This window comes from Heliangelus exortis, chromosome 4 (genome assembly GCF_036169615.1).
Source record: "Heliangelus exortis chromosome 4, bHelExo1.hap1, whole genome shotgun sequence".
NCBI classification, from domain to species: Eukaryota; Metazoa; Chordata; class Aves; order Apodiformes; family Trochilidae; genus Heliangelus; species Heliangelus exortis.
Window position 1 is genome coordinate 30914113 of NC_092425.1, and position 21434 is coordinate 30935546.

Here is a 21434-nt window from a genome sequence, read left to right on the forward strand (position 1 = left end):
GAAGGTCTGTCTCATTTTTTTTTTTTTAAATCTTCTTGGCCAAATGAGAACAAAATTCCTTCACCAGGGTTCCTTTAATGTTTAGAAGGTTTATGAAACTGGCCATCAGGGGATGATGTTCCTAAAACAGAACAACCCCAAATGAATAAAACAGTTCCTATGCATGATTTTTCTCTTACTTTTATTATGGTACATGAATTTAATCTTCAGCATGTTTATTTGAATCATCTTCATGCCAGTGTAAGAACAAAACTTGTCTCTCTGCAACTTAACATAATGAGAAGTAAAAAGAAAAGCAATAATAGCAAAAGGAAGTGAATAGATGTTGTTTTGCGTAGTCTGCACTAAGTTAAAAGCCAAACCAGGAAGGAAGTTGCCACCACTGTGCTTGATGGGAGCTCTTCAGTGACATGTGCTTGCTTTGGAGACAATCAGAACTCTTCAAATTAGCACTAGGAATAATTACCCTGTTTATTTTGTGCTTACCTGAATTTTTCAAAATCCATGAAGGTGAGTGATCAGCTTTTAAAATAGCCTTTTATTTATTATAAAGTCTGATTGCAATCCAAAATTTGGCACGTGCTTTCATAAAAGTGATGGTTAGGATGCTGAACTCACGTGGACTTTGCAGAGTGTGTGGATTTTTTTCATTAGATTTTTAGCTTGACATAGTCAATATGGTAGTTTGAAAGGAATTTGTTGTGTGTTCCCTTACACTGCAAAAGGTTTGTAACTACTTCCATGCAACTGTACTTTTACTATCTTCAGCATGAGGAGAGTAGTGAAAGTGTATGCTCTTTTATACCAGATACTAAATGTCTTAAAAATAACTTTTCTTACAATTTCTATGCTTAAATGCCTGTAAAACTTTGCACAATTACTATCTGGCTTGAGATACTGTTTGAAGGAAATATGCAGTAGCAACCTAACAAAAAGTAGAGCTAAATACATGTAACTGAGTGAAGCAAATCTTTTAACATAAATCCCAAGAACATCTTGGTGATCCTAAAGGTCAATACTGGATTTACGATGAATGCAAAATTTTTGTGTGGAAGTTCAGTGCTTTGTTAAAAATCTATAAATAAATTAATATTAAAATGGTTTTGACACATCTATTCCTAACTCAGCTTTTCAACAGATAAATGTTATATTACAGAGCATCCCTTTGACAAATGGTGTGTGTTCCCAGGCATCATGAAATAAATTATTTATGAAGCATAATTTTCTGGGGAAAAAAATAACCCAGACTGAGTTACTTACATTTAATTTCTATTTTAATTAACCACAAAGAATAAACAGGACAGTAAGTAGAATATAATTTATGGATTTTAGTATTTTATAAATGAACAAACTTGGTAAGTCACAAGTTTCAAATATTATAGAATTCCTGAGTCAGTTGAAGCTGTTGGAATAATTAATATTTCACCTCTATGCAGGGAAAATGTCATCTTTTTGCAGTCTTGCTTGTGGTGTTCAACAATACAAATCCCTCTCTAGAAAGTCCACAGTCCTGTAAGATGGAATAAACCAATGTGTACTGATGCTAGACTGTAACTTGTGTGGCTTTCTCAGTAAAGATCATTCCAGAGGATGGTAAGCACCCTCCCTAACAGGACAGCATTCAAACTTTTCCTGCTCAGAGAACGTGCCTTTTGTGTACAACACGGCTCACAGGCAGCTCTGGATCCTGTTTAGCTGTGTGTGAAGTCCAAAATGGGCTTCACAGTGCTGTACATGGAGTGCTGTCACAGCAGAGTCAGGAGATTCTCAAGTCCCTGTACAAATTCTTGGGGAAGGGCATGTGGTGGAGAATTACCACGAGCTGACCTGGAGAGCTGTAGCAGGGGCTTCAGAGAGGCTGCCCAGGTGCACACACACCTTGGCATGAGAACAGCACAAGCATTCAGTTTCTGCACCTGGCTCTGCATCTCAGAAGCTCTGCACAGGATGCCTTCTGCAGCTGGGAGAATTTCACCTCAGGAGCCTGCTCCACTCCAGGTTGTGTGGGTTAGATTTTTGGGTGTTTTGAGGGAAATGTTTTGACTTGCCTCAGGGAAAAATCAAACTATAAATTTTGCCTGACCTTTTTCCTTTTTGTATTAAAATGAATTATTTTCTTACCTGCATGAGACTTGTATTTCAAATTTCAATTAATTACATTTTTTAAGGAGTTTATGACTCTCTGATGTAGTGTTAGCAAAGTGAAGATAATTGACTTTGGCACTGGACTTTTGGATTTTATTCCCGCATCCTGTCTGAAATCCTTCACTGAACTGTTTCTGAGGTCAGCCTGTTGTGATGTGAGCACAGGGTGGCCTCTTGAAGCTGTCAGATTGTAGCTGAGCACTGGTGCAATAACGGGCTATGTTTTTCTCTCTGTAGGATTTATGAACATATTACTCCAATTACTCATAATAGGAGTTAGATGCAAAATTTCCTCTTCATAGAGAGGCAAGGGTACTACTAGAATCAGAAACTCCGCTGCAAAACCACAGGTTGGAGCTGCATCAACTCCAGGAAGTGGTTATCTGTATTCATAAATACATATTTCATGTTGGGGTCAGGATTTTTTATTTTTAATTTTTTATCATATTGAAAAAATAGTTGCAACTTAACTGAGGTAAAAATGCATGATTTGTACAATAAAGCCCTATTTTGATGCAGAAGACAGCTAAAACAGCACCATTAATAATTAATTTGATGTGGGTTTTGCTACTTGCCAGAACTGCATTAATGTACTTCTGCTACAGTAATTTGATACTGGAATTTGACAATGAACACCGAAGCCAATGGTCATAATTAAGACTGATGTTTGTTGACTGAATGTAAGAGAATATGAAGGGTGTGGTCAGAGGGTGCAGCAGCGTTTCTGTGTATTTTCACTGTGCCATTTCAATGTCATTGCAAAGAAAGTTTTTGTTCTGATTATATCTATTTTACAACAAAATTGTGCCAATGCTTTGCAACTGCATCATTCCAGGGCTAAGTGTTGGCTCCAAATGAGAGTGCTTTCATCTTCTGCTCAAGTACAATCAAAATGGAGCAGATTTGAAACAGAAATGTGCCTCGATACCACCACTAGATACCACCACAAATGCAAGTTAGTGGTATAAGAGACTTCATACAATTCAACAATAAAATCCAGCATCGAGACTGTGGGGAGACTGTGTTTGCTTTCTCTCACTTGTTGGTGCATTCAGTGTGCTGCCATAACCCTCAAGAAAGTGCAATTCTTCACAAGATGATTAAAGGATCTGCTACATGATGCTTCCACACATATATTTGTCCATGTGTCCTATATGACTGTCTTATTAATATAGTTCTCCTCTTTTTACAGCTAACACTGTAATCGTGTCATGCATGGATACCTGCTCATCACAAAGCACCACTTTTCCACTTTGTACATTTAACAATTCTTGCAAAAGATCAGTGCAACAAAGAGATAAACAGAACATTTTACTGAAGGTCACTGTAAATCATTCAAATTTCCAAAATATCCCATGTGTTTGCCAGTCTGCCATGAGGGAACAGCAGTCCCATACTAAACACACAGAGTGTGAATCCAGGAGAAATGTCAATGTGGATCATCAAGGATCAGGGTCAGCAGTTAAAGAAAGTAAGTAGATGAAGAGAAACTTCATTTTGAAGTAGTTAATTACAACATAAAAGACATTTTTGTTTGGTAATTGAAAGAAAATTTTAATATGCTGCTGGTTCTGTGTAGTCTTTGCAGACCTATGAAGAATGTTTTTTTTAGCTTGTCTTTACATGGCTAGAAAATGCAGTTTTTATGCCAGATTCTCAGTGGCATTCATTCCCAGCTGTCAGTGAAACATATCAGTAGCAAAGTATGGGTTTTTTTTGTTGAATATTCTGTATAAACTGTGGCGTGGGCAGGTGTCATTATCTTCAGAGGGCTTTGTATTGGTCTGGAAGTAGGGTGCTGTGAGAAAAGAGTAAAAAGAGTACCTTATCTGCAGCTACCTAGAACATTTTTGTTGTAAATTTGACATCTGCCATCTGGCTCTTAGGAATGCTCTTATATACCTACCTTCCTACAGATTTTTGTCTGTTACATTTGACAACAGACAACATAGCAACAACAACACAAAAAAACCTGAAAAGCTCTAAAGCTGGTAGTAAAGCAAAAAAGGGGCTATAATTTGCAGAGGAAGTATATTTTGTATAGATATGCAATATTCTTCAGGCATGTTCAGAATAACTTTTCATGGTATCCTTTAATTCATTTATCATAGTCAATAATGTAAAGGCCTAGTGTATGTTTTTGCAAATTAGACCAATAACTTACTCTGTTGTTCTTTGATAGCTGTCTCTTTGTGTATCACAGGTCTTATAACAGTTTTGGTTTTTTTTAAAATTTTTATTTCCAAAAGCCAAAGGTTCGTTTGAAGTGAAACCAGAAGACGCTATTTATTTTTATAAATATTTCAATTTCACTAAGTTTTCTGAGAAAGAAGTAGAGCATACTATTTACTACCTTCTGGAAATCCACATCAACAGTTCTATGGTTGGAGGAAGAAATGCAACTGAAGAATACCTGAATCATTCCTGCCTAGTGTCAATGATGGAAGACCACAATGACTGTATAAATATTTCACTACAACTGAAGTCCTATGTGGAATGTAAGTTACAAAGAAGAGTCAGAATGGAAATCAAAACAGAAACAATATTAAAATTGAAAAAACAAAATTCAGTTGGTAATTCTCTGTTTTCAGCAGCCATTTGGAAGTATTTAAGTATTTCAGAAGATAATATAATTTTGATTATCCCTTAGTATAAAAGCATCCCTAGTACACAACTGACAGTTTTAAGATTGATTTAAAGAAGGTTTAGCTGTGCATTTTTTTATTTTTTTATTTTTTTTCCTGGAAGCAACACAACAAAGTGTCTGTACTTTTTTTGTTGTTGTTGTTTAGCAGTGACAGACTCACAAACTGCTTGTATGACAAACCTTGGAATTATTTTTTCCCTCCCCTCCCTGATAATGGCATAACCCTGTTGCCTTGGAGGTAAAATAAAAAAATTCCTGTTAACTTTTGTGGCAGAAGAACCAGGAGACAGGTTTGACTTTTCTTAATGTCATACTGCAATATCCTATTATACAGCCTCACTACAGAAGGCTTAAAAGAGAAATCTAAGCTGAACTAGGCTTAGTTTTCCCAGAGGACAGGCTGTCAGCTTTTTAAATTTCTCTTTGTGTTGTGGGAGTTTTTTGGCTGATTGCCTAACTGTGATCAGGGCTTCCAGCCCGTCTATATGCAATACTTGCCATCTGGGAATTGTTGAATTATTACACTCATTTAGTTTTGTATGGGAAATGCATTTTATGCTTTACCTTAACTGAAAAAAAATATGTGTTATGGAGCTGGCTAAGTCTATGTTAAACAAGCCCAGGTAAAATCCTAGAGAACAGAGGCCAGCTCAGGTTTGTTTTTTTTTTTTAAATGAGTAGGTTGAGCTATGAGAGTGTAGTTTGTCACTTGCCCTGCTAACTCATGTCAAAACTATGGTGTAACCACCCTTTGCTAATGATGATATACCTAGGAAGCAGTTATCTCAAATTAGCAATAAAGATTAACAATGTATTTTTTTTCTATTTACCTCAAACAAAGCTAGAGAGGTGCTCAGGGCTTTCAATCGGCAAGTGATGTACAAGTCATTACAAGTTACTGCAAGATGTTTTAAAGGAGCCCAAATGTCTCTCTAAAAATATAATTTTAATTCTCAATTAGGAGGGATGAGGTGTGCTTACCTCAGAGCCATGGGATCATTGGCAGATACCTCACGACTTCTCAGTGGAGAAGATACAAAAAGGACATTGGTGTAGGTCTAATTATACTATTGAGTCAAGGAAAGGAAAACTGTGGTTTGGCTATAGTATGTAATTTTATTTTATATGAGTCATAGTAATATAATTGGGTTTTTTAATAGTTATTTGACAATGATAAAGTGTGCATTAGCATGCAGCTCCTGCTCCTGAAGAAATTTGAAAAGTTTTTCAGACAAGCAGGGAGGAAAGTTCTTTTGCTGTGGTACATAGTCCTGACTTGAACTAGTTACTGGGAACTAGGTTCACTGTGGGAACGCTTCTGCTGCAGTTGTCCAAAAGAGCAGCTTACATCCTACACACAGCCCCACACTGATTCTCACTCAGGGTAATGTCAGTTAAAAAAACTCCCCAGAGGGGTCCTCTTGGTGGCATTTCCTCACCTTTTGATAAGAAATCTGAAATGTGTAGAAGAATCTTACCTTCCCCTGCACATGAAGATGGACCAGGAGGTTGAAAATGCCAATGTTGGACCAATTCCTTTTGTGCTGCAGCCAGACATACAGACAAAGAGGGAATGAATATTACCCTTGTTATATTTCAAATATAAATCTTGATCTTTGAAACATTTGCTTCCTGGCTGAGTTGCATATAACAGTTAATACAAATAAGAAAAGTTTCTATTCACTTAGCTATGTATATCTATTTCAGACATGGGAAGATAGATACTGGTGAAAATTGAACTAAATTCTAGATAGGAAGGCTGGAAAAAATGCATAATATTCTATTTTATTTTAAATTTTTATCTAGGGGGATAAGCATGGTCCAAAAGCCTACCAAGAATGAATGTTCTGCTTTTCTCTGCCAAAGTTTTCTTGTCTCATTTTATCTCTTCTACATTTTATGGGCAGATCCAATGTGTATGACGAAGATCATTTGGCTCACTATGATTCCAGTAGTATTTGTCTTTACTGTTTCAATTGTCATCTGCAAAATACTCCAAGAAAATGATCAAAACTGTAAGTAACAAAGCATTAATCTGCATGAATTTAGATGTCTATGCAATAAGAATTTATTAATTTACAATAGCAAAGCTGTTAATTATTAATGTGGTTCAGACACCAATGTTTTAATTGGGATTTGGTAAAATCTTCTTACAGAGGGACTGAAATACTCCAGCGATTGATACTATCACCTCTCATCTTTGAATTGTGGATGCAAATCTAAGCTTGTTGATGGTGAATGAAATCTGGGGATGTTGACAGGTGCTTGGTGGTCTGTGTTCCTCAGTGATATGAACTCCTGGTTTCATACTGATTCCAGTAGATAAACTGATTACATTTGAACCTTATTGAAGGTCTAAAGGAGAAATGCCAATGACCAATACAAGCAGATTGAAATACCCTTTCCTTCCTGAAGATGGTTCATCCAGGTCACGGTCAAGAAGAATTTCAGGATAGATATGAGGAGTTACGTGCTCAGCTGTCTGTCCTAAGAACTGGTTATCTAAATTCAGCAGTGGTGTGAGCTCATACACATCAACCAAGCTATGCCTTCTTAAGCCCAGATCTGAGTCAAGCCAGATAACATTTCTCTTTACTGTTATTTCAGCAAAGAAAATATTACTGTAATCTCTGAATCACCAGTATTGACTATTCTGAGTGATTGAAATTTTGCTATGAAAGAACTTGTCCTTAGTTCAACACTTATTTCCACTGAATGCCTTCACCAGGCAGGACAGGCCTTTCCTATGCAATTCACCTGGGATATAGCCTGAAATCAGGATTTACAGTATTTCTTCTAGCGATACACATAGAAGAAAGCAAGAATAAAAGTGTAGTAGTATCCTTGAATAAGCCTGAGACTTTTGAACAATTGAGATAAAGTCATCTGAACAAAACCAATGCAGAAAATTGTCTGCTTGTCAGGTGCCCACCCTTGGGTTTATCCCAAGTCAGAGGTACATGGTACAGGAAGCTCCCTTTCATCAGTGTGAAAGGAGTGTTACTTAGCCTCTTACCTGAGATAATAGCTTTTAGATGCTTTTCACAGCAATTTCCTGAGACTTTCTGCCTGTGTCAGCTCTGAGTGAGCAACCAGCATTCGGTTGTTATTACAGCCAGATGCCCATTCCCCTTGTAGCCCAGAAATGCTGAATGGAGACCTTGGTCACTGGGGTAATGAAAAAGTGATGAGCTGTATCCATTCCCCTCATCATCTGTGCTGTATCCACAGGCAGCTTTGTAACAAAAAAGCAGTAGGAGCCAACTTTAATCATAACTGAACAGAAGGAAGAGGGGTGCCCCACACAAAATGTTTCTGTGATTTTTTTTCACAATGTCAATATTTTATGCATAAATTTTAATGAATAAGCAAAATAGTTGCCTAAAATGGGAAATCTGTGCCCCCTCACCAACTCCTTAGAAGATTTTCCTTAGAGAAACTTCTTAGAAGATTTTCTTGTTTAAAATCTGTGATTTTTTACTTAATGCTAGACCCAAATTCTGAGACCTATTTTATGTATATAAAAAACCCACAAAGTGTAAGTTAGGTCTTTATAAGTGGGCTATTAAGTGCTCTAATTTAAAAGAATTTTTTTTTTTTTTTTTGTAATTTCAAAACTACCTATAAATGTCATGAGTATGGTTTTCTATGCTGTGAGTCATAGCATCTCATTTTTAATGCAGAACTATTAGTAGTTATGATTAATTAATTACTGCCTTTATTATCAAACACATTTTTATATTAAGTGCGTGTTTTTGACAGCTGTCATGGACACAAGCAGGGTTTCTAATTACTCATTTGCCTCTAGAATACAGTTTCTATTAATAGATGAATAGTGGTTTTATTAGTTACATTTACAACAGATAACAATATAAACAGTATCAGTATGCTACTGTCAACAATACAATCCCATAAAAATCAGATTTAAGGGTTGTATTTCTTACAGGTATATATTATGATGCTACCTTTAATTGTAAGTCTATATACTGTCCTTTTCAGGGCTACCCAAACATTACTGTGTGCCTAAAACAGCTGCTAAAAATTTTACAGTTACAATTCAGTTAGTAGTTTTCCTTTTAATTTCAGAGCATGACTGAAGCCTGTTAAGAAATATGGAATTATTCATTTACTCTTGAGACCTTCTAATACATTCTGTTAGTCAGACTCTAGGACTCTCTGAAACATTAATGAAGTTATTTCCATGAGTGCATAAAATAAAATATCCAAATAAACTGGGTGGGGGTCACAACTGATCCATGACAAAGTAACTAAATAAGAAATTAGTCCTTTTGCCTTTCCTCTTCCACTCTTTTCTTACAACCACCTCAGAGCTTCCTTTGGCACTGTTACTGTGGTGCTTAGGCCTTCAGTACTGTAGATCTCTGCTGGATATTGAAAAAAAAATCATGACCTAAATAATGCTAGTTTAATGAATTTCTTAAAGATGATGTTTTCTAGTGTTCTCAAAAGAAAAAGATAAAAATCAATCTGTTACTCAGAATTGGAAGGAACCTGTCATCTGAAGCTGGCTGGGCCCTGTCCTGTTATCTTCATATAACAGGGCTGACCACAACTGATGCACCATCAGCTGCAGCAACCCCACCAGAAAACAGCATTAACAGCAGAAGGATGAAAAGACTGCAGTTTGTGATCTGGGTGCTGATGAAAGTCAGAGGTGTTCAACCCAGCTCTATCTGTCCTCAAAATGTGAGGCTGCATTTCATTCCGGAAAATAAGAAAATTCTGGGCCTAGATTTCTGTCATCACCTTTTCCTGTTTTGTCATTAAAGGCGTTTAACAGTTTAGAAAAAAATGTCTACCAGCTTTCTGTCTGATCAGTGCCATGTGTAGTTCTATAGTTGAGGATAATGCATTTTGTTTAAAACAGATTTTAACCACAGACTAGCAGCAGTTTTTACTATTCTGAGAAGAAAGACATCCAGACGTACAAGAAGAACCACACCTGATACTAAAATTCATCCTTTTCCTGGTAAGTAATATAACAGTAAAATAAAAATCCAATGAATCTTGAGGCATGAGGTGAAGAGAGACCTTTTAAGTGTTTCCTGTCAGAGGATGCTTCAGGCTTGTTTTAGAGTTACCTTGGTCCTACACAGATTTGATTTTTTAAAAAATCTGCTATCAAAATATGGAATGGATGGCTAGCAGGCTCTGCTGGCACTTTTCCACAAAGTAAAATTTTTTTGCCTGTTAGGAATTAAAATGTGTCTTTCTGACAGCGTAGTATGTTTAGCACAGGTAAATTAAATGGCATGGTTAGACTCCAAGTTTTGATTCCACAAATCTCTGTATGAGGAGAAATTAGGAGCTGTAATTCTGTATGTTACGGATATTGCTGGAAGAGATGTAAACCTTCATAAATTTCATGAACTCTGGTTTCATTAAGGCAGCTCTATCTTTAAAAAGACCTATAGAATAGTATCTCTGAATGTCAAACCAATCTCCCTGCAAAACAAGAACTACAAAGCCAGAAAATGAAAAAAACTGTTTAAATTTGGCTAGGCTTGGGTACCCTCCTGTTTATTTTGTCAACTCTTCAAGAATAAAAAGACACTCAATAATTTCTCTCCACAACTCAGCAACTCGTAGCATTTCAATTTTACCTAGGAAAGAGTGAATAGCTCCCTGTCTGTCTCAACTCTCCTGGGAGTACAATTTATGCTCCTCGCTTCTAAAGCTCTGGCAACCTCCAAGATGTATTTATGAGCTCATTATTTTCATCCTGCAGGAAAAGAATTATCTTTCTGACATCTTTTGTATTGAGTAGCTTCACTAATATCTTACGTGTTTTATCAGCATGTTCATAATGGCATTTCTAGAATTGCATAGCCAAAGGCATTTTTGATAATGGAGTTTAAAGGAAATTCAAATCTAGTTTACTAGATATTATTGAAGAGAATAGATATCCCATATTGGTCTGTCACTCTTATTTCTATGTTCGTACCACTTCAGTCTATCCATTTAACCCAGGAAGATGCTTAGTTGTATGAACTGCTATAATGGTTTTTATTTTAATATTAAATTCCTGGTTTCATACAACACAATTCTAGTTAATCCATGCTCCTTTACTCTAGACTCCTTTGGCAGCCCTTGATAGTATTTTCCCTATCAGTAGTGTATAGTTTGGAATCTTGACACAAAACATTGAGATCCATTGAAGACAGTACAACCTGGAAATACTGAAATGAGACTAAATATATATATATCTGAGAGGATGGCACGGTATCTCATATAGATGAAAAGGTGTATATATACTACTAAAAGGTTATTGAAAGTTCAGAAAGGATGAGGGAAGAAAAAGACAGAAAGCTGTATTTTGAGAATGAGAATTAGTTCCTAGGCAGGCTCAGGAAATTGCTCTCTTAATATCACCTGTGGTCCTACAAAAATATAATTTATGGCATGGATGCTAGTTTTGTGAAACTGTTAGTGCCTTTATGTCCATTAATCATTACCATTAATTCCAGTGGCTAGAGGAAAGGAGGAAAAATGTATAGTATGTTCTCTAGGGTAGGATTAAAGCTGCAGCCTTCCAAATTGATGGTGAGGATAAGGAAGCTTTAAAGCATTCTGGTCATAAATGTTGACTAAATGTTGTCTGTGCTGTTAAGCCAAAAAAGTATGCACTAGAGAGTGGGCTGTGCAAAGCACATTTTCTAGACTTTGGATTTGTTCCTGCTGTGGCATTTATGTAAAGCAGTTCCTTGAATGGTATGAATTCACAAAACACAGCTGCCCTTAAATGCAGACACAAGAGAAGGGAAAAAGTACAGGGTGCTTTTTCTTCAGTGCAAGAACCAAGCATTCTTTTAGGGCTGATCTGTATTTCCAGGCACAGAACATTTTTGTATCAAATAGGACTCGACAGTAGTAGCACATGTAAAATAATCCACAGAAGAAAAGTCAGTTCCTTCCCTTTTGTTCATGACAGAGAATCATAGAGATTCCCACAAAAGAGATTTTTATTTCAAGAATTTCCTTTAGGAGCTTTCTCAAATTGAAGATACAGTATAAGAGGTTTTGGAACAATTGAATAAATTAATAATAGCAATTAAAAGGAATATACAGTATTCTCCACAGTGTTTTAAAAGAACTTGGATAAAAACTGCTAAACTGTCATGTGCAGCTTACTGCTTATATTGGCCTCAGTTGCAGAGAGAGGGAAGCAGCTGCACTTACCCTGGCCTTATACCTTTCCCTTATCTCACTTTCCCTAAATCACTTTAGTACCTTGTCCACTAATAGCAATTGATTAAGTACAGCTATTCTCATATAGCTGTACCCTAAAAAACATAAGCCTGGGGACATGGCACAGAATTACCTGTTGGAAGCAAGCCAGTGTGTCTGAACTTTGCAGTACATTATTAAAACAAAGAAAAAAAGAAGTTGCACAGGAAACATTGCATAAATGAGGGCATTTAATACCTAGGCTGAATTGCCAAGCAGGGTCTTTTCATACTGGAAATTTCATTAATATAAATATACGAGTTATACTTAAGTGTGAATTTATACTGCTGCAAGTTTATAACTGTATATTCCTATTTAGACCTTCTTTTCCTAGCAGGAGAATGACATTACTTAGTTTTATCCTACTTTCAAAGAAGCATAAAGTCATAGGGAAAAAAGGCCTGCTACCTTCCCTGTGCTGTGAGGGGCAGGGACTCATATTGTTAATATCAGCCTGTTCTTACTCTACCACCCATGTTGGCAACTTCAGTTCCACCCCAGTGCGTTGCTCTGCTCAGCTCCAGTGGAATACTCCTTGTGTTCCTCTCCTGTGTTCAGTGAGACTCCACTGGCTCATGGAGTCACTGTTTGGTTCAATACATTTTAGGCTACAAAACCAGGGTTCCTGGACTCACTTCTCTGACTCACAGTAATGCAAATTTAGTTCTGATGAATGCTAATTTTATAACTCATTCCGAAAGAAGAACATTGTCCTATTATGATAACAACCAGGACTCAGAGAATAAAACCTCAGAGTTTTCTGGCCTGCAGTTGTTTTCTGGACTGTTTAGACTTTGTAACATCCCTAGCTTGACAGCTACAATTTGCACATAAAAAAGAACAAGATGAATTTCCTCCCATTAATTTGAATTCCTGTGTTTGTTTTGCTGTGCTATCCTATTAAAATAATAGTTAATTTTCTACAAGATGAGATGAAATAGGCACAATTCTGCCATCTCTCTGTTATATTGCTATAGCTCTAGGTTAGCTGACATCTTGGAAATTGAAGCAAACACTGGCTCAGTAGTGTCAGGGCTGCTATCCCAGTGACTTCAGACTCACTCCTCCATATATTCTCTAATATATTTTCTTTTTAGCAGAGAGGACAGGCAAGATACATCTTCCACAGCAGCAAATAGATGCAAAGCCAGGGAGAATTTAATCTTGGCCAAGTGAAGCATCATGAATTTGGTGCTGATCCTTTTCAGTTCCTGACATAGCTCAATAGCTTTCTTTTCCTCTGTAACTTAGATGACTAATGCTGGTAAAAGCAAAGCTTGTCACAGTATTCAATATTTAACAGAGTTACATGTTTAGAAGACACAACATTTCCAGAGAAAAATCTAAAGCCTGATTACCACTTTAGGTCTTCTTCTATGTATCAGAAAGGAGGATAAAATCTATAGGATTCAAGGCATTTTAGGAGTTTTTTCTAGCCCCTGTATGCTTTCAGTAGAGCATTCCTGTGAGGGGAATATCAGCCTACATTCCAGTCCCTTCCAGGTTCATCCTAAGGGTGAAACAAGACCCATTGTTATTTTTAAAACCTAGTTTTATTTTTACTTTGATTTTTATATTAACTTGCTTAATTACCAGAATCCAAACTCTACTTTTTAATTGCATTTTTAAAGAGAGGAGCCAAAATTATATAGTCAGTGGAGAATGGATGTAGCTAGACATAAGTGGCACAGTTCATTCTCTTGTTTTGAACTTGGTAAAAACCCTGGGCTACAGAAGTTATGGATGGACCTGGAGTTAAAAGACCATTGTAGTCCTACAGTAGTGCTTTGAAAAATGCATTGGATCAGCAACTCTGCCAGGGTAGATGGGGCTTTGAGGACCCTGGTCTAGTGGGAGGTGTCACTGCCCATGGCAGGAGGGTTGGAACTGGATGATCTTTAAGGGTTCTTTCCAACCCAAACCGTTGTGGGATTCTATGAGATGTATCTGCACCTCCCTAGGCACTGAAATCCCACTGAAAATCTGGCTGTCCACCTACCTCTGCCATGTGTTCAGATAGATCTCAGTTATTTTCAGACTTGCAGACTCAGTGTTCAACACTCTGCAGGTGTACTTGTTGTTTAATAATATGCATAAAATTATTTTAACTTTCAATAGCGAAAAGCAGCAAAAATGGATTCCACTGACTGTACCAGAGAGATAGTGCCCATAATTCCTGATCACAAGAACTGTCATATGGGTGCATCAGCTGTAGAAGATAAGTAAATATCTTACAACTACAATTATTCTGCCTCATACTTTTGGAATAAATGGTATGCAATGTCTGCTCAAAATAAATTACTGCTTTTTCTAGCCAAGTATATGAGATGACAAACTGGAAAATGTGTTTTCAAAGGACAAGGTGACAGGGAAACAAAATCAGGTTTCTTTCTGCTACCAAGAGTCATCTGTAAACTAATGTGTTAGTCTTTAAAACCCTGTGTGTCCCTGAAGGTCCCAGTGCAAATTTTAGCATTATTTTTCTGGTGTAGAATATTGTGTCCTGGATTTCAGGATTATGCTGACATTTGTTTCTGACAAGGGCCAAGGAAAGAAATGATTTGCACATGATGCTTGAAGAGAATAATGTGTTTGAAATAAATAATTCACTAATCAAATTCTGCAAAAAAAGGAAATCGATTGTGCTGTCATTATTTATGTCATTAAAGATAGAGCTGCCTTATTCAGAAGGAATGACAAGAAGCTGGTTTATTCTTTGTTAGTTTAATGCTTGGAATTAAAACTAGTCTCCCACTTCTAACTTTCTCTGGCCCTTGTAGTCCAGTATTTTTATTCAGGAAGTCCAGATGTAAGGAAACAAGTCTGAGAAGAAACGTGCAGTGAGAGATGCCTCCTCCTGGCAATGCTTGTAAAACCTAGAAATGGAACAAATGCTACTTGAATAGTATTACAGATTGCACCTGCCTTGGAGGCTTAAGAAAATCTGTCTCACGGTGTGATTTCTCCCTGTGTCTGTGTCCTGCCCTCGTGGCAGTCTGTCTTCCCCAAATGGTGGGGCCATGGGGGAGACTGGGCAGACTGGCTGGGGAAGTCTTCCTGGCCTCTTCCCCTCTGGAGGAGCACTTCAATCTTAGATTGATCAGAGCAGACTAAAAATCCTGTGTGTGTAGCATTTAGAGTAACTGTGAGCCCTCTCCTGCAGCACTTCTGTGCTCTGCCTGCTTAAGGGGAAGCAGCATTGTATTCTCTGAATCAAAAGGAGCATTAATGGATTTTGTGAATGTCTAGGGACAGGAAAGTGTTCTCCCTTATTTGTGGAAATTCGAGACAGATAGAGATACCTGGTAGTTCCTGGATGAAGGGATGACTTTTATGAAGAAAGAAAGAAGGAAAATTCAGTGTCTTAAAGCCAACTATTGTGGACTATTTTTTTTTCTGTAAAAGTTATCCAGTGTCACACTCTGAGCTGCTGTTAGATCAAATGCACACAAATTGGTCACTTTTACCACAAACACCTTGTTTGCTGCGTCAGTCTTTTTGAAAGTCAGTGCCCCAAGGACAAGATGAAACAATCTGTGTGTCCTCCCTCCCATTAATTCTCTTAATAAAACCAGTGGACTTGTCAAAGGCTGTGTAAAAGCTAATGAAACATCACCAATTGCCAGTGGATTTCATTGCACTGCCTTTCACCATCAGCACTTCCATCTCTCTTTGTAAAGAGGTTTGAGACCCCTGAACACGAGGTGCTTCACATTTCTGTCTTTCTTTCTGAATGACAGTGTAGCTGTATAGTTAGATAAGACAAGTAGTTGTCCCAGTGAATATAGAATGTAAGTGACAATTTTATACTCAGGTGAAGTGGATTATAAAACTGGAACATAAGCCGGGTAACAGGTAACTGACAGCAGTAACACACAGGGGAAGCATGTGTGAGGCTAAAAAGGTGAAAGCCTCTTTGACAGACATTGCAAAATTAAAGAAGTTAATGGGTCCCTTTCCTCTCTTATAAATAATCTAAAAACATGTGGACATGAAACCTCCCATGTGAGGTGGTTGGCACAAGAGACTACTAAGTAACTAAATACACAAGAGGCTGATTCCCATCCAGTTCTATTCAGAGTATAATCACTGCTGTCATTTTCTAAGGCTGCCCTACCCCAGCAATTTAGAAATTCAGTTGCAGAGTATTTCTTGCCTGTTTTTCCTTAAGTCATTGTGGCTATATAAAAATGTTTTCATATTTAAATAATCCCTTGCTCATCTGTCTTGGAGCAAGACACCCACGCAAACAAAGAAAGATACAAATTATGCAGGGAAAGCAGTGAAACTCACAGTTCAAAACATTCTAGCACAGGCACAGTATCTGGAGTGAGAAAGAGATTACAGGTAAACTGTTTTATGAATCATGCATGTATTTCCAAAGAACAGTAGGTGTGATTTTAAATTGCTGGTATCTTCCCAATTAGCCTTTAGACACTTTTTCTGAAAAGCATCATTTCAGTGCTCAGAAGTGGTTAAAGTCTGTGGTTAAAGTCATCATAAAACTGGGTGTGATGCTGCAGGCAGAATTCCCTACTCATTCTGACATACTGGGTTTGCCAGTTGGTTGTTTTGGTAAAACATCATTTTTTATGCTTTCATTAATTCCTGTAGATAAGTAGGAAAAAGGATTTATGCCCACATGCAGCTTTAAATTGTTTTCAGATCTGTATGCAGTCACTCAATTAAATATTTACTTTTTAAATATCACAAAAGACAAATCCTCTTCTATTTCTGCTTCCATAACAGATTCAAGTCTTAATCATACAATAAAATGAAAACAACTCTCAGTAGGAAAGAACTCACAGAATCAGATTGCTGAGAACATTCCAGAGTACTTGGCACAATTACTGGGCTCTGTATAAAATGCATGCCAGGATGTGTTTCTCGGGAAAACACTGCAAGGTTTTTGAAGGGAAGCAGTCGTGCTTGCTTGCAGAACTGGACTGTAAGGAGCACTGTGCAGGCTGTGTAAATCCCCTGTTCCATTACCCAGCATCAATTTTTGATGCATTGTATTCTGCCTACACTTGTCATTTTCTAGCTCACTTCAGCAGCTGCTGCCTCCAGTATGATTTCACAGCCAAGGAACACTTCTTATCCCAGCTCTTACGATGTAAAGGAAAAGGGAGACAGATGTTGTTGCTGGGCCTGCAGCTACATGAACAACTAGAATAGGTGACAAGCTACATTTGCTTTTTCACTCATGCTGAGAGTAGAAAGTATAGAAGTCCTGTGCTTCCCCCATCACCCAGCACTTTATAGTTCCCAAAAAAACCTAAAGATGAGCTTGATTTGGATCTGGAAATTTTCGAATTTCAAGGTTTCTCACCACATGTTACTCTGGAAGATGAAATAAAAATTTCAGAAGTCTCACTGCTGATTACTGAGGATCATTTTTTTCCCTTTGGAATGTGGAAAAAACTGCTTCTGAGACTCCTCAAGGACACCCAGCTGGTGCCTGCAGCCAGCTGGATGTTGTGTGTGTGCCCTAGGGCAGCTTCTGGCTCTGCCCACTCTCAGGTTTCCAGGCTTCTCTGAAAGTAAGGTCCAGTGCTCCTCCCCAAATTCCTGTCTCCTGCCCTTGTGGGGCAGGTACCTAAACCACCATCCTGGTGGTAGTATCATCCTTCAGTCTTTTGCTCTGATCATGTGTATCTTCTATTTTGTCTGCCTCTTAGGTACAAGGTTTTCTCGTAATACTGCTTTTTAACCTCCTCTTTTTTTCCTGGTTCTGTTTTCTTTGGTTTCAGATGTCACCATATGAAGTATGATTACTATTGGATGAAAGAAGACCCATTACACACCACAGAAGAAATAATTTCCACTTTCAGTTTGGGAACTACCATCTTTTCATGAGAATGCCAACGATGCCTTTTAGTGGAGAAGCTCCATTTTATCTGTCCTCATAACTTTTGGTATTAAGGAAATATGAATGGTGGACAATCATGTTTTGCTGTAGAAATAACTTCAGCAGGAGAGTATAGTCTTCACATCTACTTTCACTTCATTCAGGATTCATACTTAATGATATGGTTGTGAGATAAATCTTGAAATAATTTCATTTTTTATCAGAGAATAAACTTATTTTTTAATTCTCGATGATAAGTAAGTCTGTTTAAAGATGCAAATTATCCTCTATTTTCATGAAATGTGCATGTTTTTCAGCCAATCTAATGGCCTAGGTAACTAAGATGCTTAAAAAATACAATTTCTGGCTGTTGAGGAAGGTGGCTGAAAGGTCACAGAATTAGAGAATTCTGCAGTACATTTTCATTTCTGCAGTAAACCAAGAAGACCATCATAAATTCTGCAAAGTCTTAGTGGCTAAATAAAAAAATGTGAGAAAATATTAATTTGGCTTCAAACCACAAAATCATTATTATTGGTTTTTAATAACTCACTAAGACACCAAAGAGGTTTTGTACTTTTGATAAATCGCATTTCTATCTTTCGTACTAGCTTAGGTCATTAGTATTCAGACTCATTATCTCCTGGAACTTTTCCTTACTTTCCATTTATTACTGCTCCTCTGAGTGTTATGGAGCTGTTTGGGCTGAGCAGGGTCCCAAACTCATTTGGTGCAAACACATTATTTGTGGGTACAATTTCAGCATCAATTACGAGGCACAGACAGAAATTGCAGAGCCAGGACTTCAGGCTCCCTAGTGGTAAATCCATCAGGATGAACAGATTGTAAACTGCCCATTGCAAATATGATATGCAGCAATTTAGCATCACGTTAATACTTTTAACTTCCATCCCTTACATTTATATGGCTTTTTCCTCCTGAAGCTTTTTCAAATTGCTTGTCAAGCCATTATACTGCACCAAGCAGTTCAGATTTAATAGGAATAGTTGTGAACATTAGCTTCTGAATGATTTGAAGCCATATGGATTTTTTTATATTTAGTTGGATAAGTACAAAACATTTGTTTCTATTGTTTGTTACCATCTTATAAAAGAATTAGAGAAAAATACTGACTTCCTTGATTTGGGGGTTCTGCAGCTTTAATGCTCATCTGGGGTAATAACTTAAAGCTTTTCAGAAATGGATTTGTTAACACCATCTATAAAACAAACCTTTTCCAATTTGTTTCTGGTTGTGGTTTTTTTCTGGTTTTTTTTTTTTTTTCTTCTCATGAGAGAACAGCAACTTACAGATGAGGAGACATAAGTATCTCACATCACTGCAGAATTGCTAAGGCCATTTTTGTCAGTGCTTAAATGCTTCAAATTATGTTTGGCACTATCTATCAGTCTTCCCTTTCAGTCATCCAGAGGTCTTGTTGATAGTCCTGCCCCTTGTGACCCTAATTTAATTTCTTCTTTAATTTAAATCCTTTATTCTTGCTGCCTATAACCTTTCTCTTTTCCTTGAATGGCTAAACTGTGACTTACTATTTTATTATCCACAGGTATGCCACAATTCTCTTAAGTGTTTGGTTTTAATACCCTGAAAGGTTCCATCTTCCAAGTTACCTTTAGAAAAACCAAGACAAGTAATCCCAAAAGGCTTTTAATAAGATTTTAATCTCTGTTGAGTAGAGCTTACCTTGTCTTGCAAGTATGATCCAAACAACAGAAACAAGGAGAGAATGGGGAGATGCTGGTAAAAATGGTAAGAAGGAAATGTGATCCTAAAGCTAATTCCAACTGAAATGGACCTCAAGCAGTCTCCAGTCCAACCTCCTTACACTGGAGGAAGAAGGAAGGGGCCTAAAAGCAACCAGTTTAGTGTCTTTCCATTTTGAGAGGCTTCCCAAGGTGTTTAAAGTCGGTTTGAATTACTCAGGGTTCTGGCTTTCATATGGGTGACACCATCTGCCTCCAGAGCTGGCACCTTTTGTCAAATGCCTTTCAGCTTCCACCCTGGAGTGTGGAAGAGAAATTGCACACATTTGTTTGAGTCATGTCTTCATACCTGCCTCTTTACAGCAGCAGCAAATTCAGCTCACTAAGAATTATGAGCAGTCTTTGCTGCAGTGCTTTCAGATTCAATTTGCACATTACTGTAGTGTTGCACAAGAGTTATTCTTTCACTCCTTAGGTAAAATGTCTGAAATGCAGAACAAACCGCTGAGGCTCTGCTTTGAGTCTGTTAGAGCACCTCCTCAAAAAGACTGTCAAGGGAAGCTAAAAAAAAAAGGAGATCAAAGTGGGGAGACTAATAAGGAGTTCTTAGCAGATCTGTGCTCAGGGACTTTTGGGGTGTGGGCAATAAAGGGAAAATGAGAACTGCAGATCTAAAGTGATGAAATTAGATGTCTTCTTTCCTTTGAGCTCTTCCTCTTTGAATGTTCTTATCTTCGACTTACTTCCTTCAAGTTCAGGCAGATTTCCATTTTGCTTCCTAAGAGAAATTATATTCCAGTTCTGCTGGAACTAGTCAGATGTCATCTCTTGTTTATTCTGAACAATGCTGAAAAATTCTTTTAGAGAGTCTTTTTCCTTATCCAACCTTGAAAATTGTTGCAATTTCCAGAGATCACATCTCTCTCCTCCCCCCCCCTTTTTTTTCCTTTGAAAACCATTTTCCCTCTCTCATCTTTTTAACTCAATTTTTTGACATTTTATTTTCAATTTTAAAACTCTAAAACTGCATACCATCATAAATTTGATAAATGCTGAAGTCAGAGCATGGAAAATACACAGGTCAAACACTAAAAGCAGCTGGTTATGTTCTCATATTCTCAGCAACAAAGGTTGACCTGAGACAGAAAAAAAAAATGTTTAAAGTCCAGAGGGCTTTCCAGTCATACTAAGAATTTCAAAGTAGGTCAGACTGGCTGATGGTGTCACGTTCAGCCTTGCTCTGAGATGGTTTTAAGAGGAACCCAGGAAAGTCCTTTTCCATTCCTTATATTCTTTTGAGACTAAAAGAAAGGACAGGGCTGTCATTTGAAATAGAAGTGGAATGCCTCAAAGATAATCCTATGAGCCGGGTGACTGCCCGTATGATAAAATGCACTTCCTTTCACTGAAAAAAGGTGAAAATCTGTATTTGTCACTCAAAATAATGTGGCATTTCAGACTCATTAAAGTTGTTTTGAATCCTGACTGATGGGTGACACTGGAAACATAATTAAAAAGCATCTCAAATTGCAATGGTTGTGATTTTGTATTATACGACTGAGGTACCGTTAAGAGGAACACATTAATGGCTGCAGTGGGTGATGTAAGCAGCATGAAAAAAGTGGAAGAGACAGTTCTTTTGTTCAGCTGTCTCAGGCAATGGATGCTGGAGTGTAGGAGCAAATCATGGGGAAGAGATGTTTACACATGAATAGACTATACCCTGAAAAGCAGCAAACATCTTACAGCTTGCTTTGGTTTTTTTGCCAAAAAAAAACAACTAAAAAAAAAAAAAGGCATATAGCTGTAATATATGAGT

The 21434-nt window shown here is 37.4% G+C and overlaps 2 protein-coding genes across 2 annotated transcripts in view; both read left to right on the forward strand.

Moving 5' to 3' along the window:
- The window catches only part of RPL9 (ribosomal protein L9), a 388416-nt gene that overhangs the window by 163924 nt on the left and 203058 nt on the right, over positions 1–21434 (forward strand). The window lies entirely within an intron of this gene.
- Positions 266–19132, forward strand: TMEM156 (transmembrane protein 156). Its single transcript, XM_071743729.1, has 6 exons — positions 266–510; positions 3338–3616; positions 4395–4643; positions 6700–6807; positions 9681–9782; positions 17794–19132. The coding sequence occupies exons 1-6, from the start codon at positions 411–413 to the stop codon at positions 17805–17807; spliced, it is 852 nt and encodes a 283-aa protein (XP_071599830.1). The 5' UTR covers positions 266–410; the 3' UTR covers positions 17808–19132.

Coding starts and splice junctions, on each gene's coding strand:
- TMEM156 (XM_071743729.1), top strand. CDS start 411: ATGTGCTTGCTTTGGAGACAATCAGAACTCTTCAAATTAGCACTAGGA. Junction 4,644..6,699: donor ACTGAAGTCCTATGTGGAAT/GTAAGTTACAAA, acceptor TTTTATGGGCAG/ATCCAATGTGTATGACGAAG. Junction 6,808..9,680: donor CCAAGAAAATGATCAAAACT/GTAAGTAACAAA, acceptor TGTTTAAAACAG/ATTTTAACCACAGACTAGCA.